Below are 26,808 nucleotides of genomic sequence, written 5' to 3' on the forward strand. Positions count from 1 at the left end.
CGTAACTAGCTAATACGTGGTGTACAACTCGGATATACACGTTAAACAAGGTCCCCCTGGCTCCTTTTCTCAGGTCAATCATCAGGCAAAAGGCACCCTCCGTGCACTGTTACACACTCGGTACCACCTTCCCGCCGGACAAGCTTTACCCGTGGCTGAGGTTTAAAGCTGCCCGCAGCCGGCTACCCTAGCAGCTCCCTGGCCTCTTCTCCAGCTTGGATTCCATGGCCACTGCGGGGGAAGGGCCCTGCCGTGCGCGGCGGGGCCGCCCCGCCGCGGGGAGGGGCCCCAACACCGACGCTTAAGCGTCGCGGCCGGCGCTGTCCCCGCGGCTGGGCTCGGCCATGGAGGTGGCTAGGGACTACGTGGGCTCGCTGGTGCGGTGAGTGCGGGGACACCCTCCTTCATCCCTCCCAGGGCGACCGCCAGCTTACCCCACTGCTCCTCAGCACGGGAGAGACCTGTTGGAGCGGGTCCACAGGAGGCCACAAAAATGTCTCGAAGGCTGGAACCCGGCCACTGTCAGGACAGGCTGAGATAGTTGGGGTGGTTCAGCCTGGAGATGAGACGACTACGGAGACACCTTACAACAGCCTTTCAGTACTTAATGGGGTCAGTAAGAAAGATGGGGAGTGTATTATCCGGGAATGTAGTGGCAGGACAAGGGGTGATGGTTTTAAGGTAAAAGAGGAGAGATCCAAACTAGAAATTGTTTCCCATGAAGGTGGTGAAACCCTGGTCCAGGTTGCCCAGAGAGGTGGTAGAAGCCCCATACCTGGAAACATTTCAGGTCAGGTTGGAGAGGGCTCTGAGCAGCCTGCTTTATTTGAAGATACCCTTGCTTGGTGTAGGGGTGTTGGACAAGATGACTTTTAAAGGTTCTTTCAAACCCAAACCGTTTTGTGATCTTAGCAGGTTGACTACTAGCAACCTAGAGGATGCTTAAGAGGAGCCAAGTCTGAATAAGTCTATTTGTCAGAAGCGAAGGGCACCTTCCAGGCATTGTGTGAGGGCTAGTCATAGCAGGTGTAGAGAGAAGGAGCTTAAATCTGATGGAGGCTTGCTGTCATGGCCTTTTGAGCCTCACATTAAGCTCTTCTGAGGGAAGTGCTACCAGGAGCTTTGCAGTTGTAACCGCTTCTTGAAGAGTAATGGCTGGGATGTTGTGTTCACCACTGGGCATTAGCGAGGCCGCTGTCGTGCGTGCAAAGAGCTTGTGTGTGTGGCGTGGAGCCTTGGTGTAAGGAGCTGCTGTACTCCTTGACAACACAACTGTGACCCTTGGCCTCTGTTTACATTTCAGGTGTGCTAACCACATCTGTAAATGTAATAGCTCTGTGCACCACTCAGAAATGCAGCTACTTCTCGATGTGGTTCTGATACCTCTGCAGTTCGTGTTTTAGCAGGGAAACCAGATCTCTAATCTGACTGATCTCAGTCTCCTGACTAATTGCTGACTTTTTTTTTTTTTAATTTTATTGCCATTGCTGTTACTGCCTTTGTCACTTGTCTGGGAACTCTGACCTAAAAAACAAACTATGCCATGTTCTGAAGCCACTTGTGTTGTGCAATGTTGATTTTTCTGAGCGAGACTGAAGACTGTTGCACCATGTTCTTAGACAAACACTTGAGGCATATTGCAAACAAAGATAGAATGAAATATGTGTACAGGGCTCAAGGCAGGCTTTTAAATCCCACATTATCCTAAAAAAATATATATTCATCTATCCCACTAGCCTTGACACTACAGTGAATGCCTGGGGCAGTATCTGCAGGTCCCGCTCTAGCAGATTTTAGTTATTCAAAACAAACTGGACAAGATGCTAGAGTTTGAAGATCATTCAGTTATATTTTTGTGTTTCCTACTGATACAAGATCACTGTTTCCTTTAGGGAGGAGCTAGGACTTGATCTTTTCAACTTCAAAAAAACAATAGTGGAGCTACCTGAGACTAACATGTCACTCAACTTTCAAATAAAGCTAACTGCACCTTAGTATGTTCCCTTCTCCTCCAGTGTTTGCTTCCTGATTTAGTCTGATCAGCTTTTAGTAGAAAATTATTTTTGATAACTCAAATGTGGTAGGGGAATTCACTGCATTAGGCTTTTCTGGTTTCTGAGGACAGCTGCAGCAAAAGTCAGTCCTTCTAGGTGCCCTGTATATAGGCTGGCCCATTTGAGTCTGTGGCCTTTGATTCTGGGGAAACAAAGAAAAACCAAATTTTCAGCAAATATGACCAGAAATGGAAAAATCCACACTCTTTTCTGGCTTTTTAAAATCATACTGGCTTTTGTTTCCTAGTACTTCCTATTGACTGGAGACAAGACTCACAGCTTCTAAGCAAGCATAGTTTAAAGGTGATACTGACTGCTTTTACTGAAATGTGAGTGTGATTTCATCACCCTTGTTTATCTCCCTGGATTCCTGCTAAGTGACTGTCTGGTGGACCTAATGAAAGTCATGGTTTATTAATCTTTTGGGTTCATTTTTTCCCTCTAACTTTTTACTTCTGCTAGAGCTAGGCAGCAGTATGAGGTGCTCAGAGCTGCAAAATATGGCTTGTATAGCTGGCTGTGCTAATTAATGCTTCAGGTGAACTCTTGCAGCTCATGTCCTGTCCATGAGCTGTGTCCCCAGCAGTCTTCCTTCTGTATTATGATGTATGTTTTGACTTTTTTCCTGATGATTTGTCTTTTATGAGTGACAGCCTGGCTTAAGTAGTGGGAAAGAAAACTCTTCAGCAGGACTGACATTTTCAGTCCTTGCAAAAGGAAGATCTTGGCAGTACCCACCGCTGGTATATACCATTCAAGTAACTATTCTATGTGCTGGCGTTCATGTGCATGAGAGGGAACAGGATGTAGCTACCTCTGAAAGTGTCTCGTGAACCCTGAGTGTTGTGCTTCCTGATATTAGGGTGCCCTAAGGAGTCACCTGCCCAGAGGCAGAGAAGGAGGCTTCATATCTGAGGAAAAGACTTAAGTGGTTCAGAATGGGAAGTGGTTCAGAATGGGAAGTGCCCAGCCCAGCAGGGTGATTAATTTAGTGAAGAGATTAACAAATGCCCTATCCTGGCATTTGCCCTATGCCCTATCTCCCTTCTGTGGAGATTCAATGCCTGTGACCGTGCTACTCCGTCACCTTGTTCTCCTTGGTCTCAACACTTCTCCAGGAGGAAAGTGCATACTAGTTCTCTAATTTGAAGCAGCACCTGTCTCCTGAAAACCATGCTGACTGCTCATTCTCACCAGCTTTGCTGCAGGAAGGATGAGAGATTTCCTCCAGCCATGTGCATATACACAAACTGCTGAAAGCCAGGGACCTAGTGTTTAATCAGCACTACCAAGATGGTATTAGTTTGAGATAGAATACAGGTGCTGAACATCCTCTGCCCTTTAAAAAGAAATAAAAGCACCAATAATGCTGAAGAGCATTTGAGGAAGGTAAAATTTGGTGTACAGAGGAAAGGCCTCAGCCCTAAGCCCTGTAGAGGAGCAGTTCAGAATGAGAACAGAAAGTACATTAATCAGTAAAATTCAGCAGTCACAAAAATTACTTTATATGCATTAAAAAAAAACCAACCCCACACTTAAAGAGCAGGTAAGGGGTTTGGAAAAGATATTCTCCTTGGCCAATGTGGGCTTGTACAGAAGGCATGACTGGGACAACATTAGTTGAGTAACATTGTACTATTGTTCTAGGAATTCCTGTATTCACTCTGGCTGCAGAAAGAGGCTGCCAGTTCACTCCTTCTCTTGCTGTGAAAGTGTTTGAGAACAGTTTTTCCTATGCAAAACTAACCTTTGATATCTATATAGGAGAACAAAACAGGGATGCATCTTTTTCCCACTCCTGTGAAACTCGGTATTAAGGAGCAAAGGCTGTGCAGGGGGTTAAGTCCAGGAATGTGAGAGACAAAGTATTGTGTCCCCTTAAAAGACTTGTTAGAGAGCAGTCCTTCCCAGATGTCATGCAGAGGGTGATGTTTGGAAAGCTGGTTGTTGAATTAACCGATGTAACTTGACAGCAAAAGCTGTCACAGGGTGTAGGTAGGAGCAGGACTGTGGGGACTTGGCAGTTAGCAGTATTATGCACTCAGTTTGTCTAAGGGAACCTCAGCTATCACTATTAAAACATGTGATTGCCCAGAAAAATTAAAAACTTCTTTCTAAAAGTGTTTGAATTCTTCCAGCCTCTCTGGCAGCCTGCTCCAACACTGTGCATTTATGTAGTTTTTGTTTAATTTGGCTTCTTTTGGTACATTGGGGCACAAACAAGTCTTACTCTGTTATTTTTGACAACTAGATGAAGTTTTATAGGCTGCAGATACTATTTACAAGGTAAATGCCTTGGCTGTTAGAAGTAAGCATAACTATATGCTTCAGCTGGACAGACTGTGCTTTTGTCAAGAAAGGTTGGACCAGATGACCCTTGAGGTCCTTTCGACCCTGGTGTTCTATGATTCTCTATTGAAAAGCTCCTCTTTGCATTCTGATGCTAGATGTTTTGAATATGGATATGTTCGGTCTCCTAAAGCAAGCTCATATCTAATTAGTTGAAAGGACCTTTGTGTGTTATCTCATTGGCTGTTTATCTTGCAGTTAAAAAGAATCATCAAAGTGGCCAAGTGTAGTAGGAGCTGCTACCTTTCCAATTCAGTCTTAAAACCTGTCACCCTCACAGTAATAGTGACCTTGACGTCAGCTGAGCTAGAGGTGGCCCATGTCTGCTTGAAATGTTTTTTCATTTTGGAAGTGTTTTCAAATGTCACTGGCAAGACAAAGTTCAGAGACATATCTTTAGGGCTTTGTAGTATTTAGTTTTGAAAGCAAGCTCCACAAGTCTAACATGACCTGTGGTTAGTAGGTCTACAGGGGTTCTCCCCCCTCTATTCTGCTCTGGTGAGGCTGCATCTGGAATATTGTGTCCAGTTCTAGGCCACTCAGTTCAAGAAGGACCTCAGGGAACTGCTTGCAAGACTCAGAGCCACAAAGATGGTAAAGGGAGATGTTCCACTCCTTATGAGGAAAGGCTGAGGGAGCTGGGTCTCTTCAGCTTGTAGAGGGGGAGACTGAGGGGTGACTTCATTCATGTTTATAAATATGCGAAGGGTGAGTGTCAGGAGGACGGATACCCAGTGATAGGACAAGGGCCAATGGATGCAAGCTGGAGTACAGGAGGTTCTACAGAGGAAGTTTCCACATAAGGAAAAACGTTTTCATTGTGACAGAGCACTGGAACAGGCTGCCCAGAGAGGTTGTGGAGTCCCCTTCTCTGGAGACATTCAAAACCCACCTGGACATGTTCCTGTGTGATCTACTCTAGGTGATCCTGCCCTGGCAGTGGGGTTGAACTGGATGATCATCAGAGGTCCCTTCCAACCCCTAGTGTTCTGTGATTCTGTAATAACTTGCATAATATGCCTGTGTCACTGAACTCCACAATCCTCCTCCTTCTCTACGGTACTTGGCATAACTATTTTTATAACTCTGCTGATTTTTTTATTTGCCCTAGATCTTTGGTATCCATGGGAGCATCTATGGGAGCAGTAACAAAACAGACCCTGTTCCCTCCTCTCATGCCTGCAGGGAGACCTTTCCGTGTGTCCAATGCCTCCCGAAGCAGCCGGAAAGGAATTGTTGCAAGCAGTCTGCAAGAGCTCATCAGCAAGGTACAGCAAATGTTCCCACTCTGGATGAAACTTAGTGAAGTACAGTGTCCCAGAAGGGTAATCCACAGATTCTTGTTCTAAACATCATTTTTAGGGCAGTTCAGGAGAATGTCAGGTGAGTCTTGATGTGAAATGATGGGCCCTCTTCCAAATGCTTGCATCTACTGGTTTATTTTTCAGACTTTAGATGCCTTTCTTATATCTGCTGGAATAGTTACTTTGGTTTTGGAGGAAGATGGCACAGTTGTGGACACAGAAGAGTTCTTCAAGTCCCTGGATGATAATACACACTTCATGGTTCTAGAAAAAGGAGAGAAATGGACACAAGTAAGTGCTGACTACATCTCACTTAACTAGAAGTGGATGGAAGAATGTCTATGGCTGCTAAAATTGTTAGAAGGAGGGGAGAAAAGGAAGAAAACGTCTGTAAAGAAGGCAAGGTATCAGCTCCATGTTGAGCCTTCCTGGATGACAAATCAATTTAATTTGGACTTTGTCCCTTCCTTGGGCATAGAACCATTGGCAAGGATCTGCCGAGAATTGAAATGAAACATAGCAACTGAAAAGAATTACAGGGGAAAGCCTCAGAAACAACTTTGTCTTCAGGCTTTTTGTGACAAAGTTAGGACCTTGACTGCATGAAGTTAAAAATACAAGGTCTTTAAAAGTTTGATTGTGGGTTGGAGAGGAAAGAGATATTCTTCTATATGTTAAGAAGAATCAGACTCCTAATTATCTTTCCAAGACATGGTTGTTGCTAGAAAACTAGCAGCAGTTCCTTCTACCATGTGCAAAGCTAGCTGAGGCAGACCTGTAAGCAGACCTACTGCCATTTTTCTGTTCACACACAAATGCCTCAGTTGTGTCCCCATTTTTCTCAGTGTCCTGTTGCAATGTGGACAGTTTGAAAAATTTTCCCCCAAGATACTTCACTGGTTTATCAGCCTGCTGTGCCTGGGCCATGAGCTCCAAGAGCACAAAAGAAGCTGCAGCCAGGGTGTTGACTCCCTTGCTCCTTTCCCCACTACCCTATGTCCTGTCTGGCACTGCAGCAGAAAATGTTTGGATGCTGCCCTTTTACAGGATGACAACAGAAGGACTGCCATAGCTTAACAGATCATCATAGCACAAGCTCTGTCATGCTTCATCCAAATATTCAGGGTGCTAATGTGGCGGGGGGAGGAGATCTGCTACCATGCATACCAAGTACTTGTACATGTCCAGACTGTTGTTGACAGGGGCCCAGATTCTGCAGCTCAGAGGCTATCGAAATAAAACAGGCATAAAATTGCTGGCTAGTGATATCCCGTGTTTGACTTGGGCTGATTTATGGCAGTGAGTGCAGAAAGGCCCAGTCTTGCACAACTTCATTGCTTCATTTCGCACGCATAAAGCGGCTTGGCAGCTATGATGAGCCTTGAGCGGGGTGTGCTGGCCTGGGTGTCCACTAGGGGGCTCTGTAAATCTGGGTCTTCTGTGGTGTTTTCTGCTTGTTTCTTAGGGGTGTTTGTTTTGTTTCGTTTTCTTGAAGCGAGCGATCCTGCGAGCATCACTGTCAGCCCTGAAGCAGACAAGGGCTGATTTCTATAAAGGAGGCTGTATTTAAAGTGAAAGATGACTTTCCATGTTGTTCCCCCTTTGCTTTTTGACTTAAAAACTCAATCCTGGGCTGCATCCAAAGCAGTGTGGGCAGCAGGTCAAGGGAAGGGATTCTGCCTCTCTGCTCCACGGTGGTGAGACCCTGCCTGCAGTGCTGGGTCCAGATCTTGTGTCTTTAGAACAGGAAGGACATGCACCTATTGGAGCAGATTTAGCGGAGGCCACAAAAATAAGGGCTGAGACACCTCTGCTGTGAGGACAGGGTTAGAGAGTTGGGGTTGTTCAGCCTGGAGAGAAGGCTCTGGAGAGACCTTCTTGTGGCCTTTCAGTACTTAAAGGGGCCTATAAGAAAAATGGAGACAGAACTTTTTAGCAGGGCCTGTTGTGACAGGACAAGGGGTGACGGATTTAAACTAAAAGAGGGAAGATTTAGACTAGATACAAGAAAGACAATTTTTCATGCTGGGGGTGGTAAAAGACTGGCCCAGGTTGCCCAGAGAAGTGGTAGGTGTCCTATCCCTGGAAACATTCCAGGTCAGGTTGGACAGGGTTCTGAGTGACCTAGTCTAGTTGATGATGTTCCTGTCAGACTGCAGGGCAGTTGGACTGGATGACCTTTAAAGGTCCCTTCCAACAAAAAACATTCTATGATTAAACCCTCGGCCCAATCAGTAGTGGATCTCTCCCCTGTAGCTTCAGTATACTCTGAAGAAGAAGCTGTATTATAGGCAAGAAATATTCAGGAGGTGGTGTGTCACAGAACTTCTGTGTCTGGAACAGCTTCAGAAACTTGCTCAGGACTTGAACAATATTCCATAAACTACAGGATGGGTGACACAGTCTCAGGCTGCGCCAGGGGAGGTTCAGGCTAGATGTCAGGAAAAAGTTCTATACAGAAAGAGTGATTGCCCATTGGAATGGGCTGCCTGGGGAGGTGGTGGAGTCGCCATCACTGGAGGTTTTCAGGAGGAGACTTGATGGGGTGCTTGGTGCCATGGGTTAGTTGTTTGGGTGGTGTTGGATTGGTTGATGGGTTGGACGCGATGATCTTGAAGGTCTCTTCCAACCTGGTTTATTCTATGTATTCTATGTAATGCTTTTAATTCTAGTTGAAAATTGAATGAGAACTAGCCCCAAGCCTGGAATAAGCAAACTGCTTCTGAAAAGCTATTAGCAACTGTCTTGCTGTAGCTCCCTGGCTCATGGCCCAAACTGTCTCCCTCCCTCTTTTCAAATTAGACAAGAAATGGAGTTGCCACTGTGAAACGCAAGAAGAAAATGGGAGTAGCTAACATCACATTTGATCTGTACAAGCTGAACCCAAAGGATTTTATTGGCTGCTTAAACATCAAGGCAACCTTCTATGAGATCTACTCTGTCTCCTATGACATCAAATGTATGGCAGCAAAAAGCCTGCTGCGGTAAGTCTGTTTCCACTGCAGATCAGGTCTGTGTGTCGAGGTGAAATTGTTTGCTTATTGGTTCTGTGAAGCAAGTGTGTTTGTAAACTTACTGGTTTTGTTAATTCCTACATAGCAGCCTATGTGATGAATCTTGCTTTGTAAGGTGGACAGCTGATTTGTGGAAATCTGACTTGGTAGAATCTTAAGTTCTTCCCCAAGGCAAAAATCTTGCCAGCGAGGGTGTAGATAAAGTCTCTTTGTTCTCATGAGAGAATTTTCCCAGATTTCTTTGACAGGCTTGAAGAATGGAGGAAGCTGAGGAAGATGCATCAGGCTCTTTGAAGGGGGACTTCAAGGGGATGATATGAGAGGGATGAGATATAATGGCAGAGGTCTTAGTGGTCAGTTGAGGGAGGGGGATTCTGCCCCTCTGCTTAGCTCTACTGAGAAGCCACCTGCAGTGCTGGGTCCAGCTCTGGAGTCCTCAGTACAAGGACATAATTTTTGTGGCCTCCTCTGAAACCACTTCAACAAATTCATCAGAGGTCTGAAACTGCTATGAGCACAGGATGAGAGAGCTGGGAGAAGAGAAGGCTTCAGGGAGGCAGTGTTGTGGCTTTTTACTACTTAAAGTGTGCCTATAAGAAAGATGGTGACAGTCTTTTTAGTAGTCTGCTGTTACAGAACAAGGGGTGTTGGGTTTAAACTACAAGAGACAGATTTAGACTGCATAGAAGGAATACATTTTTAGCACTGAGAGTGATGAAATGCTGGCCCAGGTTTCCCAGAGAGGTGGTAGATGCCCCATGCCTGGAAACATTCCAGGTTGGGCTGGATAGGGCTCTGAGCAACCTGATCTAGATGAAGATGTCCCTGCTCATTGCAGGGGGTTGGACTGGGTGGCCTTTAGAGGTCCCTTTCCACCCAAAACATTCTATGGTAAAGCTTGCTCAGATTTTGCAATGAACATCTGCCAAATACAGCACCTGAGCAACACAGAGGCAGAGGAAAATGGAAGAGATAAGACACTGTCTGTTGTCTTCATGTTAATTTGCCACCTGTAGTAAGGCCCTGATGTCACTGTTTTAAAGCCAGTTGGTCTCTAAGCAAACAAAAGTAGCCTTATGAGGACCACTGTCTCCTGCAGGACTAAGCTGTGGTGGTTGTGAGTTTAGGAGATCTGGTGGTTGGGAAATGCTGCCTTACATGGGGCAAAATAATACCTGTCCCAGCCACTGCTTTCAACAGTGTGCTGAAGGTCTGCACCTTGTCAAAACCAGCTGTGTGAAGGAAACTTCTAGTTCACATACCTTCACAGAGGTGCCATACTTTGACAGCTGTTGAAGCTGCAGCCCTGAGATTCTCAACCTGACCTTTCAAAATGTGTGTTGCTGTATGACTTGAGGATCAGAGCTGCTCTGTGCAGAACAGACAGGGGTGTATATATCCTAAGTGATATTTTCATTTCCCCTGAGCAAAGTGTAGTCCGAAGTCTTCAAATAGTCCTTCATCCCATAATGCAGATACTATGCATTGTAATGGTAATTTTGTTCCCTGTCTTCCAGTCTAACTGACCTCTGCCACTCTACTTAGGTGGTCCTTTGCTTAATCTTTCAGGCCACAGCTGGTGTGGCTGCAGATGAGATCCATCTCTGGTCATGCTGCAGTAATTATCCAGCTCTGTGCTACACCCACCTGTAGAACTGGCTTCATTAGGAGTTCTTCAAAGCAAAAAAATTTACCCTTGAACAGCTGCACCCCTCCAGTTCCTGTCTATGTCAAGTCTATTGAGCCAGAACAGTCTGATTTCTGGCTATCTGCTGTGGAGATGAGGATTAGCACTGGAAATTACACTGCTAAGGAGAGTTTGAAGTGACAGTTGTGCCTCCCTGCCAATGCAAGGCAGCTGGTGGGGAAAAAGTGGTGCTAGCAAACAGCTGAAGTAGCTGTGGAGTTCTTCTAGAAGCACTGTTATGTTACAAAGTTGAGCTGTAAGGGAAGTGCCAGTATCAGGACAGGGAAAAAGTGCTAGCAGAGAAAGAGGTGACAGAAGAGTTAACCTTGGGTGTTCCTGGACACAACAATGATATGGCCTGTCTCAACTTGCTGTTGAAACTGGAGACAGAAGATGTTATGTTCTTGGTGTAGTCCCTCTGCTAATGAATTCCCAAATGCTAACTCTGATGCCCTCTCCCTGTACCCACCTGCAGAATGTGAAGGGAGAGGACTTTAAAATGCAGCAGTTGTTCATCCATGGGAGGGGATGAAGCCTGCCAGGTCTGATTAGTGCATTTCCCCCGCAGTGTCCAACTGAGGGATCAAATGTCTGGTTCAACAAATACCTTGCTCCATGGCTTAAGCAACAACTGCTCTTGTGTGCAAGTGACACAGTGCAGCTGCTTACAAGCTTGGTACCAGGTGCAGCTTTCTTTACAACTGTAAAGCTCCTTGGCCTGTGCCATCTGGTGGAGGAAAGGACATGTTGGAAAGGTGTGTTTGTGGGAAGCATGTATAAGGGGACAGTGTTTTTGAGAGGCCTCCCAGGCTCAAAGCACAGGGGTTTCTACTCTTCAAATGCATTGGATTTTGACTGCAAACCACCTTCTATCACAGTGAAGAAAAAAGGGCAAAACAAACATTTGTAGGAAGAAGACTTTGCCTTCGCTGCTAGAGCTCAAAGGAGAAGTGGATAGCAGCAGAGAGTACACAACTGCATGTTTTCTCAGACAGCGATTCAGAGAACCTTCCTCCTTTTTTTTTGCAGAAGAGGAAGGCTGGTCTGGTTTCTGCATCTTCATAATCTGATCCCTTCCAGTTTTGGAATAGTTCCAGTTCTTATGTATCACTTCCCCAGTGCTTCAGCTTCACTCTGGTGAAGGCCCACTTAACTTGTGTGTGATAAAGCTTGAATATACCTCTTAGTATTGATGTCCCTGCTGTTTCTTGCATAATGGAAGGAAGACACAGCTATAACTAAGTTGAATGAAGGACCATTCAGATATGGTGATCTCTATTCCCCTGTGAGCCTGTGGTGATCCACAGTTTATATTTTAGACTTCTAATGGTTACCTGATCTTAGTTTATGGATTTTTTATTTTTTTTTTAACCTGGACAGGCTGGAGAGGTAGGCAGAGAGGAACCTAATGAAGTTCAATGAAAGCAAGTGTAGAATCCTGCAGCTGGGGAGGAATAACCCCCCCCACACCAGTGCAGGTTAGGGGTTGACAAACAGGAAGGCGGCAGCTCTGCTAAGAAGGACCTGGTGAACATGTTCACCATGAGCCAACAATGTGCTCTTGAGGCAAGAAGACCAGTGGTCTCCTGGAGTGCAGCAGGAGTGCAGTCTCCTGACCAGAAGGTCAGAGGAGGTTCTCCTCCTATACTCTGCCCTAGTGAGGCTACATCTGCATCCAGTTCTGGGCTCCCCAGTTCAAGAGAGACAGGGAACTACCTGGAGAGAGTTCAGCAGAGGCTACAAAGATTCTGAGGGGACTGGAGCATCTCTCTAATGAGGAAAGGCTGAGAGACCTGGGGCTGTGTAGCTTGGAGAGGACTGATAAGGCATCTTCTCAGTGCTGATCAATATCTAAAGGGTGGATGTCAAGAGGATGGGACCAGACTCTTTTCAGTGGTGTGGGGCAACTGGCACAAACTGGAACACAGGAGGTTCTATCTGAACATGAGGAAAAACTTACTTTCTGTGAGGGTGCCAGAGCACTGGAGCAGGCTGCCCAAAGAGGTTGTGGATTCTCCTTCTCTGGAGAAATTCCAAACACATCTGGACATTGTGATCCTGAGCAACCTGCTGTGGGTGACCCTGCTTTATCTCCAGCGGTCCATTCTAGCTGCTGCCACTCTGTAATTCTGTGACTTGTACTGATTCTCACACATTATTATATATTTGAATACTGATACTTTAAAAATCTTTTAAAACCAGAACAGCTGTGAACTGAGAATTCTGAAGGCTGCAGCTTAGACAGCATTAATTTACCTTGCTTCACTTGTTTTGCTGTTGGGCATCCACTGTAATGTGATTGCTCAGCTTCAGATCTAATCAAGTTTGACCTGTAGCTTGGAGACACCCATAGTGTTGTGGTGGTAGATGACCTAAGGGTGAGATCCTTGCTACAGAAATGCTGCTGGGCTCCCAGGTAAAGTTATCTCCAGTGGTGCTCTTGAGTGATGGCTTTACTGGAGGCCTGTAAATGTCTAACAGGCTGGCAGCCTGCTTTGTTAAATGTGTTTTCTGATTCGGCCATCGTGGCCATAGTTTTTGTTAATGGCCACAGAGCTATTTTTTTTTTTCCCTAAAGATGGTACAAAAGTGGCCAGCTTTTAAGAAATGAGAAGGAAAGAGAGTCCTTAGATCCTCCTCATCCTAAGGGTGGTGTGGATGGGGAGAAAGGAGTGATTTCATCTCTAAAGAAATGGCTTTTCTTCTATGAATTTATTTTCTTCTAGGAAGGTGCTTCAGCTGATGTCCCATGCAGCACAAATAACTGGACAGTTTCTTCTCTACACTGGGACCTATATGTTGCAGTTGATGGGTGAATATGATGAAGATGACATGTGCGCAAGATCAAGGCGGGAGTAGTGAGCACAGCTGCACTTCTGATCTCGGATCCTTTGACTTAAAGACATTCTCTTGCCCAGTTTTGATTGTAATGATGTTATAGGAAGGAGATGCTGTCTGACTGACATGATCTAACGTTTTTTCCCATGTGGGGATGCTTTGTAGGCCTTAGTAATAAAACAAGGGTTTGGTGTTCACAGTCCCATAACACACCAAAAGATGGGTGCCTAATGCCTGAGATTTGGCACAAAGAGAGAGGGCAGTGTTTGGCCCCAGCACCTCCAAATAGAGAATAAGTATACTTGGAAACCTGCACACTTTGTAACCAGTGGAATATTTCTTGCACACATTAAAATGTAAGTTGGTTTTTTTTCATGGCTGTCTACTTGCCTTCTGAACAGATTGGGCTGTAAGGTGGGGGAGGGAGGGATGTGGGTTTTGTTTTTTAATCCTTAACAGTGCTGGTATTAGTGCCCAACTGGCATTGAGGTACAAAAGGGTGAAGTGTACTTATGTACTCCAGCTAGCAATGGAACTATGCATTACAACTGAGTACTGGACCAGTGACTGTCTACTCTGGTGCAAAGACTAATTGAAGGAAATACAGTAGCTAAACAAAAGCTTAAAATTTAGCCTTATTTCCCTTAAAACAAGTTAAAACATTTCATTGTATCTCTTTCTATTTTCCTTCAAACCTGCAGAAAGCTTGGGTTAGTAGCACTCATATCAGTTGAAGAACTTGATGTATAGATCTGGCGTCCACTTCTGCTTAAGTGTTGGATAATTTGCCATAGCTTCATGAATATGGCTTACAACCAAGCTGCTGAAACTACCTTCAGGGGTAAAACTATCACTACTGTAATTTTTACTGTTCAGTTACAAGATCACAGTACATCCCAAACTGTACTTGAGGTACACATAAGAGATGCTGGATTTTGATGCCTCTGTGTTTGGGAGAGTGCAGCAGGACACCAGCCTTGTGTAACAGCTGTATGCTGAACTTCCCCCCTCCAAACAATTGTTGCTGTGATAGCTGTCAGCCACAGCCTTTCTACCCCTATCTGGGAATTGTCTTAACTGGGACTTTATCATTAATTCTTTCAGCTTTTAAGGACAGCAAACTGTATGTAATGTTCCTAAGAATATTTATATTGCTGATGGGGGAAACATCAGCATTAAGAATCTCAAAACAAAGCAACTTGCATAGTTCAGTAGTGCTTAATGTGAACATCTGTAATACAAAAGCAAGTCTGGACTGTGCAGATCTCAAACTCCAGCTTTTTATAGCCAGAAACAATTGGTACAGAACTAACACTCCATAGTTTCCAATGGCACTATCTGAGACCCTAATATGATGCAAACCACTAACTCAGTATGAATTTGCAGTATTTTTAAGCAGCTGCTTTTCTGACAGCTTAGCACTTAAAAGTTGAGCTGCTGAAGGTCATGTGAGCTGCAAAGTCTCCATCTCAGAGCAGCTCCCTCTGCAAAATGCAAACAGCTGAACAAGCTAACTCAGCTTTGATGTTTTCTCTGAAGTGGGGGGGAAGTGTCTTGGAATTTTTAAGTATCCAAAAATTGTTTAATTGCTTCTGAATCTGGGGTTTGCCACAGGGTTAGTATTTGAGGAGTGATATTTGCTACTGTACCAGCTTCTGTCCAGAGATGAAGTTTTGGCACTGGGTCAAACTGGAGGAGTTTGTCATTGTCCGAGTTGGAACCAGTTTGCTGTAGTGTTTGGGTTTTTACAGACTGCTTAGGAGGCATAGCTTTGACTTCATCTGTATGTGGTACACAGCAAAGAACAGTTTCAGCATTATCTGTCTTCCAGAAAATTATATGCAAGTGGTGTACAATACCTAGCAGGATACAAACTAAAGCACAGGCTCTTTACTGCAGGTTATCTAGAGAAGAGGTCAGGTTTCTACTTGACACTTCTAGCTTTAATTTTCCTTTCCATAAACTCAATTAATCTGCAGTTGTTACTGTAGCAGTCAAGGCTTGGAATCAGTGACATGGAAGGTGTGAAACATGTTTACTGCTTTCTTCCTTGCACTAGCCCATTTTGCCTGTTGCTTTGCATCACTTACTAACAATGCACCAAGTCATACTCTCTAGTGACCAAAAAAGGAATTTTCACTGAAGTACTTGATCTGGTTGACTCAAGCACTGTTCACGTTCTGCAGGCAAAACAAAGCTGCTCTCTTTGTGACTAGAATGAAGAATTTAGTAGCTTTTGTATTATTTATCATTACTTCATTTCCTTCCTTTCATAAACCCATGAAGTTTTTGCTTTCTTGCACTTTCCTATTCTTTCAGCAGAAAAATCATTACAACCTTTTCTGTCCAGGAGGAGAGGAAAAGGCAGGGTCTAAGTTCCTTGGACCATTAGGAATATGCTCTAGGAAACATCTTGAATCTCATCCCTACAGAGAATGGAAGGGTAAAGAGAGGAAAGCAGGACTTTGAGATGGAAGTTTATTCAATACAGTGAGTAGAGAGGTATGTGTTCACACTTTAGGAGATGTTGGTAATTCTGAAGATAACTGTGAAGTGTGAATGTGATCACTTGTAACTGACTAGAATTATAGCTCTAAACCATTTCAGTATGCTTCTTCCTAAGATAGCACTTGAACCAAAAGCACAGGCTTCCTTAATTAAAACCAGAAAAGTTGAAAACCAAAGTACAAGGTATGTTTTTGACTTGATGCCTCAAGTTTTAATGGCAGTATTAATGTGATTACCATACCACAGCAGTTATGTATTAGCAAGTATCCTTGTGGGGTCTAGAGTTTATCACTGCTTTCTCTAACTTATCTTGTGGCATATGCAGTTAAGATATTTAGAACCATGAGGACTCCTGCTTTGCTATGGGAAAATCTAATGTTTTGCCACTTCAGTTTTCAATCTCAATAGTTTAACTTGCTATGAAAATTGAATAGGTGAGAATTAGGTGTCAGTGATGGTTATACTGTCTGATGTGTGGTGCCAATTTTAAGGAACACTGTCCTTGAATAAATAAAATTAAATGCTGGCTTTGGATGTTGTCTCTATTAATTTTCAGAATAACTTATTCCTGAAATCATCATGAATATAAATGGATCTATGGTCTGGCACAGATTGTTTCCAAATGCTGAACTGTGGCAGTGAAGTAACTGGATATGATTGTGTGGCTCTTAACTCTTTACTGCTGACTCACTTTCTGGCCTCAGAAAAACCATGCAAACTGTGTTTGCTGTCATACAAAAGGAATTTGTTCCTCCCCCTTTTACCAAAGTTGCAGGAGACTACTGAGTACAGGAGATAGAAGGCTGTGGCAAGCTCTGCTTTCCACTAAGTACTGTAAGGATCAAGGACCCCTTTCTATAAGGTGTCATGAAAACTCCCTGTAGTCATTTACCTACAGATACAATCATATATGTTTGATTGTAGGGAAATAAGAATTTAGTTTGAAATATTTGCATTTTATCTAGTTCAGGATTAACTTTGTCTTCAGGAGAACTGGCAAGCATGATCACTCTAGTGCACTCTTATTTCATAACTACATTCTGTACTTAGCTTAAGGGACAGTTTTGCAGAGCTTGACTAGGGAGCTGTTCCACTCTTGTGGGGAAGCAAGGTCTGAGCTGTTCTTGTGGAAAAGAACAACACTGCACTGTATTTGGTTTAGTGGCAAGATGTTGGCAGTGAGGAGCAAAGGGGTGCTGTGGGGATGGCCTCTGTGAGCAAAGACCAGGGCTGCCTCTGGTTTGTACAGAGCTGCTTGCAGCTGGCTCCATAATGAGCCCACTGTTGCTCAAGGCTGAGCCCCTTCAGCCAAGATGGTGGTCTCTGTGGAAACATGCAAGGGTAAAAACATGCTGTATAGCAGCTGTGAAAGAGGACTGAGAAAAATGTGGGAGAAACAGCCTTGGAGGCATCAAGGTCATAGAAAGGGGGTGCTACAGGTGCTGAAGCAGCGCTTCCCCTGCAGCCTGTAGACAAGACTATAATGAAGCAAGTTGTCCCCCTGCAGCCCATGGACAACCACACCAGAGAAGATCTCCACACTGCAACCCATGGAGGACCCTAAAGGAAGCTGCAGCCCCTGGCGAAATCACACAGGAATGGATTTTCTGGCAGGACCTATGGCAAGGGAAAGACCCATGCTGAGCAGTCTGTACCCCATGGAGAGGACCCACACTGAAGCACACTGAAAGTACTGTATCCTGTGGGGAGGACCCATGATGGAGAAGAGAAAAAGAAAGAAGTGACAGAGAGGAACTGTTGTGGACTGACCATGACCCTCATTCTCCTCTACTGTTTGGTGCCAGGGGGACAAAGTAGAAAAGCTGGAAATGAAGGAGTGAAGCTGAGCTTGGGAAGGAGGGGGGTGGGGTGGTGAAGTATTTTTAGTTTTGTCTTTGTATCTCACCATCCTACTCTATTTTTAATTCACAATAAATTAAATTAATCTTTGCTGAGTCTGTTTTGCTGCTGGTAAATGGTGGGTGATCTCCCCATCTTTATCTTGATCCACAACCTTTTTCTTACTATTTTCTTCTTGTGTCCCCTGGCAGCCAGCCAAGGTTAACCCAGCACAAGCACAAAACACTAGAAAAATAAGCAAACCCCACCTTGTTTCTGGTCACTTACAGCACAGACATTTGAAACAAATATTTTGCAGCATTTGTGGAGGGGGCTCTTCACAGCTGTGTTGGCAGAGACAAAATCCAGTCACAGGGTTAATATTTTCAGTTGTTGTAGTACAAAGTATTTACTGGAGATGAGCCAACACTGTGCACTTGCAGCCCAGCAGGCCAATTGCATCCTAGGCTGCATTAAAAGAAGTATAGCCAGCACGTCTGCCACTTCACTCTGCTCTGGTGAGACCTCACCTAGAGTACTGCATCCACCTCTGGAGCTCTCAGCACAGGAAAGATATGGACCTGATGGAGAGGGTCAAGAGAAGGGTCATGAAAATGATCAGGGGGTTGGAGTATATCTGCTACAAAGACAGGCTCAGGGAGCTGGGGTTGTTCAGCATGGACAAGAGAAAGCTTTGGGGAGACCTAATAGTGGCCTGAAGGTGGCCTACAAGAAGGATGAAGAGGGACTGTTTACAAAGGCCTGCAGTGATAGGTCAAGGGGTAATGGTTTGAAATTGGAGAAGAGTAGATTTAGATTGGATGTTAGGAAGAAGTTCTTTACAGGAGGGTGGTGGAACTCTGGAACAAGTTGCTCTGGGAGGTACTTGAGGCCCCATCCCTGGAGATATTCAACAGCTCAAAAGGCTCTGAGCAACCTGATCTAGTGGAGGATGTCAGCCAGGCAGAGAGGGACCTGGAGGTGCTGGTTGATCATAGGCTGAACATGAACCTGCAATCTGCCCAGGCAGCCAAGAGGGCCAATGGCATCCTGGCCTGTATCAGGAACAGTGTGGCCAGCAGGAGCAGGGAGGTCATTCTGCCCCTGTACACTGCACTGGTTAGGCCGCACCTTGAGTACTGTGTCCAGTTCTGGGCCCCTCAGTTTAGGAAGGATGTTGACTTGCTGGAATGTGTCCAGAGAAGGGCAACAAAGTTGGTGAGGGGTTTGGAGCACAAGCCCTATGATGAGAGACTGAGGGAGCTGGAGTTGCTTAGCCTGGAGAAGAGGAGGCTCAGGAGAGACGTTATTGCTCTTTACAACTACCTGAAGGGAGGTTGTAGACAGGCAGAGGTTGGTCTCTTCTCCCAGGCAACCAGCACCAGAACAAGAGGACACAGTCTCAAGCTGCACCAGGGGAGGTTTAGGCTGGAGGTTAGGAGGAAGTTTTACACAGAGAGAGTGATTGCCCATTGGAATAGGCTGCCTGGGGAGGTGGTGGAGTCACCATCACTGGAGGTGTTCAGGAGGAGACTTGATGGGGTGCTTGGTTGCATGGTTTAGTTGATTAGGTGGTGTTGGATGATAGGTTGGACACAATGATCTTGAAGGTCTCTTCCAACCTGGTCTATTCTATTCTATTCTATTCTATTCTATTCCATTCCATTCTCTGCAGAGGGGTTGGACTAGATGACCTTTGGAGGTCCCTTCCAACCCAGACCATTTTATGATTCTGTAATACTAATCTCAATCATGGTTTTACTAAGGTCACACATCAGTCTGAGTCACTCTTAGTAGGCCTGGCTCTTAATGGATTCTTGGTTAGGAATATTTATGAATAAGTATTAATTATCACTTGAAAGAGAACATTGAAACAGTCCTGTTAGTTGGTTTATAAAGCAGCTAATGAACTAGAAATACAGGGTGTCCTAACAGACTCCAGAATAAGGATAATACATTTCAAATGTCAAAAGTTGATTGATGATGAGCTTTCTAAAAAGTCTGCTTTAATTATTAGTATCCATTATGCATAGGTTGGGTTTGGGGTAGTTTTAAGTAATATGACTATTGTCACAGCTTGGTTGTGATCCTGTTGTGTGTTAAAAAACCCCAAAGTTTCAATCTGCAGGCAACAACTGTATTTGAGAAAACAGTAGCTTAATGATGTGGGTAGTCAGTCTGTTATAGACCCAGGGAAATCCCAGACATCTAAGAACTCCTTTAAAGTCTTAAAGTTAGGTATGAATAATTCTGACACATTTTGTAATTAAACCATGAAGTCAAGAATCCTTTATGTTAAAAGCACTTCTAACTACAAAGTGTCTTTGCTTGCGTAAGTGTGTGACTTATTTGCTGCTGCTCTTTAAGTAGAGTTTTCAAATATTCTTCCCCCTTCTCAAAACCCAGGAAAGAATAAGCAAGAAAATAATCTTAATTAAATATAAGAACTACTAATTTGTTGTTGAGCTAGGCAAACAAAGGCCTGCAGTACTTTCTCACAGAGTCACAGAATCACAGAATGTTAGGGGTTGGAAGGGACCTAGAAAGATCATCCAGTCCAACCCCACTGCCAAAGCAGGAGCACCTATACCAGATCACACAGGAAGGCATCCAGGCAGGTCTTGAATATCTCCAGAGGAGAAGACTCCACAGCCCTCCTGGGCAGACTGTTCCAGTGTTCTGTCACCCTCACAGTGAAAAAAGTTTTCCTCATGTTTACATTGAACTTCCTATGCCTCAAATTCCACCCATTGCCCCTTGTTTCTATTTTGTTCCTGAAAAGCTGAAGTGCCAAGGCATCATTTCAGTGCCTCCTGTACCAAATGTGCTTAGTTTAGGTGCCCTCCTGCTTTCTCACCTACTCAGGGAGGTCACCTAGAAAAGCTGCCTATGACAGTTGCAGAATACTGTTCTGAACTGCATTCAACTCCCTGAATGGTCATGCCCTCCAAATAAAAGTCACTATCTGTCAGAATAACTGATGTCATTTGAGTGATTATTCAACAATAAACTAATTTAGTCAGAAATTGCAGTATAGTTGCTGCAAACAGCTATTCCAGTCTCTCAGAAAAGCCATTTCATCTTTGAATGAGATGATCAAGCTGGGATTCCTTATCATTATAAAGACTTCCTGCAAACTACATTAGGATCAGAATGTCATCTAGGTAAGAAATGTACAGACTCTAATAGGTTCACCTCTCTGACCACTGAGTTCAGTAAACAGTTCTCTCAGTTCCTCCTAGGCTTATCTGGCCCTGACATAGTACCATGTTTAGTTTTCACAAGAGTTGTGGTCAGTGAAAACAAAGCAGTTTTTGTCACTAGCACCATCAGCAATCACAGAATCATAGAATAGTTTGGGTTGGAAGGGACCTTAAAGATCATCTGTTTCTAACTCCCTGCCATGGGTAGGGATACCTCCTGCTAGAGCAGGTTGCTCAAGCCTGCATCCAACCTGTCTTTGAACACTGCCAGGCTTGGAGCATCCACAACTTGCCTGAGCAACCTATTCCAGTGTTTCACCACATTCATGGTGAAGAATTTCTTCCTTCTGTCTAATCTCAATCTATTTTTTTCCAGTTTGAAGCTGTTACCCTTCATCCTACCTCTACATGCTTCTGTAAAAAAGTCACTCTAAAGGATTGTTACAATCTAATGGAGAGTGTTACTAGTAGTAATGACTCAAGGCAGTGGAGATCTAATGGATAAAAGTCAGTTTTATTTCCATGACTTACACCTCTCCAAAGGGTTGGATTTGGATGGTTGGGATTTTTGTTTGGTTTTGTTTGGGGGTGAGTTTGTTTGTGGGTTTTGTTTGGTTGGAGTTTTTTGGTTGGTTCTGGCATTTGGGTTTTTAGTTCTCTTTCCCCAGAAAATTCCAACTTCTACATTCTGGTTTTCTCCTGGAAGCTCCCAGCTCTTGTCGCACCACTGCTCTCATTTCCTTTCATCTAAACCTTTCTCTATGTCTGATGCCATTACCTACATGTCACCAGCTTGAAGTTCCTTCTGCTATTTTTCTATACTATACTCTGGTGACCCCTTTAAACATGCCACCTGTTATGTTGTTCCTCTTGTGGCCTTCCATCACCTTTTCCAGATCCCTTTGGCCACATTCAAACTAAAAATACTTCATGGCTGGGGCAGGTGTTTGAGCAAATGTAAATTGTAAAAAAGACATTGATATCTCTCTTGCTTTATCTGTAGGTCACATTAAGTCTTTTTATATAGAACTGCTCAGCCTCCTTGTTTACATAGCATTTTTAGCATAACTATCTTCCACACTAACCAAGCTGCTGCCCTGAGATAAAAACCTTTTTCCACTACTCAGAGCTGCGCCCAACTCCCAACAGATCAAACAGGCCACACGTACTATAAAGTCCCTATTCAGTACAGAGAGGGGACAACACAGCAAAAATGTTTCATACAACAGAGATGCCTCCCTCTGCAAATCTTCCAGGCACAGGCAACAACTGTGTCTCCACACCCTTCCTGCAAAGCAATGGCATTCGATTGTGCAGTCTCCATACATTGTAACCCCATCTCCTTCTGCATCCCGGGACACCATTTAACAACTCGACCGTGAAAGGGATTATTCACCCTGGGCGGGCAGTGGGTTGAGTCCTGGCCATGGGCCAGACTGACCTCTTACATTCTTAGCATTCGTAAGCCTTTAAATCATTAATATGGTAATGCTGCTAACAGGCTGCAGGCCAAGGCAACGGCGCATACACCTTTGAGCTCGCTGCTGCAGAGCAGTTTTCTAAGAGGAAAACGCTGGGTTCTCTGTGTGTAAATGTTGTCTTCCCCTCCCGGCTCAAAACCGGGAGCACCCTGCCCAGATGGCGATGCTTCAACTGCTTTTGTGCATTCAGGCTCAGACCACATTCCTTCAGAGGCTGTACCCACCCGCCCCTGACAGTGCTGCAGACCCTGCTGTTAAAAATAAGCCAGGATTTGTCCAGTCTTAGCTTCTGCTGTGCTGTTTATGCTGCAGAGGAATGGTGCTCTCCTCCTTACAAATGTAATCTGAGACAGTCACATGTGAAGCAGGCTGGAGGCGGTATACTGATTTGGTTTGGACATTTGGGACAGATGAGTAGGATCTGTGCTGGTGAGGGAAAAGTGGCAGCCAGGAGCCACTCACCACCCAAGAAAAAGGGTAAGGAAGAAAGCTGAGACTCACCTGTTAAACCCAAGACCTCACCAGGGCAATTTCTAATTTATTTTAGCTGCAAAACTCCTCTTGTAAATTGTTCTCACAGCAAGATGAATTTCTTGTACTTGGAAAGCGACATTATTTAATCTCAAATAGATGGTTGGCTTACTAAGTGTTAAATAACTGACACCCTAGATGGGACTCCATTCCTTTGCTTTAGAGGCTTTTTCTCTTTTTCTCATGGAATAAAACCATGAAAAGATAGTTTGTGCAATACAACCAACACCTATCCTTTCCCTTCCTACATGCTGCAATACATATCCCTGTTGCAAGACATTTTAGTCAAGATTCTTAGGCAGACTAAGCTGGATGGGATAAGATGGAGGTGATCTTCTGCTTTAGCAACAAAAGTCAAGATCAGATCCAGTGGCTGCATTTTGACCTGATCAGCTTAATTAAAAATGATCCAGGGAAAATAAATAATCATAGAATCATTTAGGTTGGAAACAATCTCAAAGATCATGGAGTCAAAACATTAACCTGGCACTACCAAGTCCACTGATGAATTTTTCTTGATTCTGTAACAGTCTTCAGAGTAGTCAAAACTGCCATCAGTTCCACTCAGTTTCAGAAGTATTTTGTGATACTGACCTGAACAAAACATTCAGAACTGCATAACACAAGGGAAAACAACCCTGTGTCCAGTGAAGGGATCTAGAAGACACCTTGGGGGCAGTGTGGATAGCTCCATGAAAAAAGAAAAAAAAGAAAAAAACAACTCAGCAGCAATCCAGAGAGGAAACAATGTTAAGAGTTATTAGAAAATAAAGACTAGAGCAGGAAGCATCCTAATCCACTGCCTAAATTGATGGCCATGACTTGTATAGTCTCACTACCAATGCACAGAAGCTGCAGTAGAACTAGTACACACAGCAAAGGGTGATAAGCAAGGACTATTTTAGGAGTGCAATGTTCCCCTCAAAGATTAATTATGCTAATACTTTCATCTCAGAAAATGTTGGACAGATAGGGAAAAAAAGAACCAAACAAATACTAAAACCAGCACCTTACACACAGCTACAAAGGTCATGAGGAACTGTTAGTTCTTGTTTCTTGGGACCAAACTGAGACACCAGCTTTACAACAAAAAGAAGTGCTTCACAGAATGGAACTGAGTTGTGTGTGGCAGGCAATGCCATGGGCAACTCTGGAGGCTGAAACTGTAACTGGGTTTAAAATGCAATTATATAACTTAATGGGCGCTTCCAAAGGACTGCTAAATACAAAGGTACAGGTCTGTTCTTTGTTCAGCAAAGTCTTAATTACTGATCATTAGGATGTAGAAAGGCATTTTGGAGGGAGCAGTAACATACTTTTCCCCTAGCATCTGGTAGTGACTAATATCAGGGATGCAATTCTAGATTAGAATAATAGAATCATAGAATCACAGGATTGTTTTAGTTGATAAAACCTTTAAGATCATCAAGTCCAACCATTAGCTAACTTTACCAGGTTAGATGTCAGTGCACTCACCTGGTCAGAACATATTTTTACCATCACTTCTAGTTAAGAGACCATTTTGTCCTCATTCTGATATTTCCCACACTCAAAACACCAGGAATTCACTAATAAGCTCTGCATTGTGTTGGCATCTATTCAGAGTTGACAAACTCCAACAGCCAGTCAGCAGTATCTCAGATTTGTCCTCTCACAACTGGACCTCTCACTGTGTGATTTAGATAATAGCGAGTACACATTCTGGCTAAAACTTGGTTTCACTCTGTCCTTCAAAAGCTCAATCCCCAAAAATCTCCAATGTGTGGAGAGGTTGGAGAGTTGTAAATGGATAAATCCCTGCCTTAACTTTGTATTCTCATACTCTTGGCTGTAGCTATAAGAAACCACTAACCGAGATGTTTTGCTGGCTCTTGAACACAGAATGCAGCCCATCCTCTGGCTCTGTTTGTTTATGTAGCTAAGTGACCTATTAGAATGGAAGTTAAAAACACAGCCACACCAAACACACACTCTGCCTGACAAAACAGGCAGGTACAAGCCTCCCTCCTCTCCAGCTGCTGCAGTTGTTATGTAAAAGTCACTATGACCAACTTTGCAAGAAGTCCTCGATGAGTTATTGTTAGCATTGAGGCTAAGCACAGGGAGAAACGAAGGGCTAAAGGAAAATACTCCTTTCCTACGGACAGAAAGTGTGTTACAAAGGAAAAAAAACAGCAAGTGCTGGAAAGTACCTAGGCAACTGAACTCAGACGTGCTAATATTCAGTGTTGCTGTTATAGTGGGTTTCCATTCATCTTGGCAAACAGTGAAAAAAACCAAACAGTGTGAAAATGCAGCTAGAACCTCCTTTTGATAAGATGGTGAGAGTCCACCAGTGTTGCTTCACCTTCTCTCTCAGACATTTCACCCAAAAGCATATTTACCCCTGAGCTGATGTAGTGACCTCTGCATTAACATCACAAAGTTCAGCCCACATCTCAGGGGCTAAAACACAAACACCAGCATCACCTCCACTGACAGCTACATTTATAAAGCAGACAGGTGAACAGCATTAAAGCTAACCCCTGAGTACTATCCTTGCGCATAGGTGACAATTAGTGACACCACAGGTTTCACAGCAACAAGTTTAACAGGAGGAAACAAAGAAAAAACTCTGTGAGGATCATATAAAATGCAGTGGCTTCTCTAGGCAAAACATAAGCTGCAAAACACCGGTGGTAAATGTGTCTACTGGTGTTAGCCTTACTGTCATAGGGTCATAGAATGGTTTGGATTGGAAAGGACCTTAAAGATCATCCATTTCCAAACCCCCTGCCACAGGCAGGGACACCTCCTACTAGAACAGGTTGCTCAAGGCCACTTCCAACCTGGCTTTGAACAGTTCCAGTCTTGGAGCTTCCACAACTTCTCTGGATAATCTGTTCAGGTGCATCAGCACCCTCATGGTGAAGAATTTATTCCTAATGTTTAATCTAAACACAGCTTCTTCCAGTTTGAAGCCATTACCCTTCATCCTGTCACTCCATGCCTTTGTAAAAAGTCCCTCTCCAGCTGTCCTTTAGGCCATTTTCAAATACTGGAAGGCTGCTCTAAATTCTCTCTGGAGCCTTCTCTTGTCCAGGCTGAACAACCCCAGCTCTCTCAATGCATGAAGAGATTGTTCACTCCTCTCTGTGGGTGTCTTGCTGTCTCACTTCCCCTTTTGAAAGTTTTGACCATGCTGTCAAGTTCTTGAGCTGTTTCTAGACTCTTTAATTGTAGTTGCAATATCTCAGGAATTCATGTGCCTCTTGAAGATTATTGTCACGTCGACAGATTGAAATGGAGGTGGTGGTAGAGATATATGGGCGCACACTTGCACAGATCATGACTTCTCGTGCTTTGTTTCCTCAGGAAGCCAGGGAAAAAAATCCCAAAGCCAAGCTGTTTTAAGATTATTTTTTCCCCCTTGTTTTATACTTGCATGAAAAACCTTCAAACTAACAAAGACAGAAAGTAACAACATTGACCCTGGGACCTTCCTCCTAAAGGTGAATGTAGGGTTTAGTAGCATTTACCAGCCTGCTTACGAGCTTTCAGAGTGAATCCACCACATGGATGATATTTATTGCTTTGGCAGTTAATCACTGGATAGGCACTTGTTGATATTCTTACATATCAAAATACAGCATATTTATCACTCTGAAAAAGAAAACAGCTACTGTGCTAACTATTCTGCTATGACATAAATTTCTCTCTAGTCCTTAAAAACTCCAGGAAATAGAAATAGTCTTAGCAACAGCCCTGACAGAAACACCAATGTGTTTCCTGAAAAGCAGGAAGCATCTTAACAATCATATCATATGACTAGCTAAATACAGAAGAACTTTGCTGGGGTTTTTCCAGGGAATTAAAGCAAATTTCCATGTGATTTTGTGGGAGATGAGCATTGCTTGGGCTGCTGTTACTGGCAAACCATTTTGCTCTGTAGCATGGGCACCTTACACATTTTGTCCTGCCTTACAATATTCATCATCTGGTAGGTATCCATTCCTATTTT

General features: G+C 43.9%; 1 protein-coding gene across 1 annotated transcript; it reads left to right on the forward strand.

The window, feature by feature from the left end:
• The first annotated feature begins 297 nt into the window (after positions 1–297).
• On the forward strand, positions 298–13,988 carry CIDEA (cell death inducing DFFA like effector a). Its single transcript, XM_009909916.2, has 5 exons — positions 298–382; positions 5,515–5,671; positions 5,852–5,998; positions 8,510–8,691; positions 13,135–13,988. The coding sequence occupies exons 1-5, from the start codon at positions 345–347 to the stop codon at positions 13,265–13,267; spliced, it is 657 nt and encodes a 218-aa protein (XP_009908218.2). The 5' UTR covers positions 298–344; the 3' UTR covers positions 13,268–13,988.
• The last annotated feature ends 12,820 nt before the right edge of the window (positions 13,989–26,808 follow it).

The sequence above is a fragment of the Dryobates pubescens genome, chromosome 9 (genome assembly GCF_014839835.1).
Source record: "Dryobates pubescens isolate bDryPub1 chromosome 9, bDryPub1.pri, whole genome shotgun sequence".
NCBI lineage: Eukaryota > Metazoa > Chordata > Aves > Piciformes > Picidae > Dryobates > Dryobates pubescens.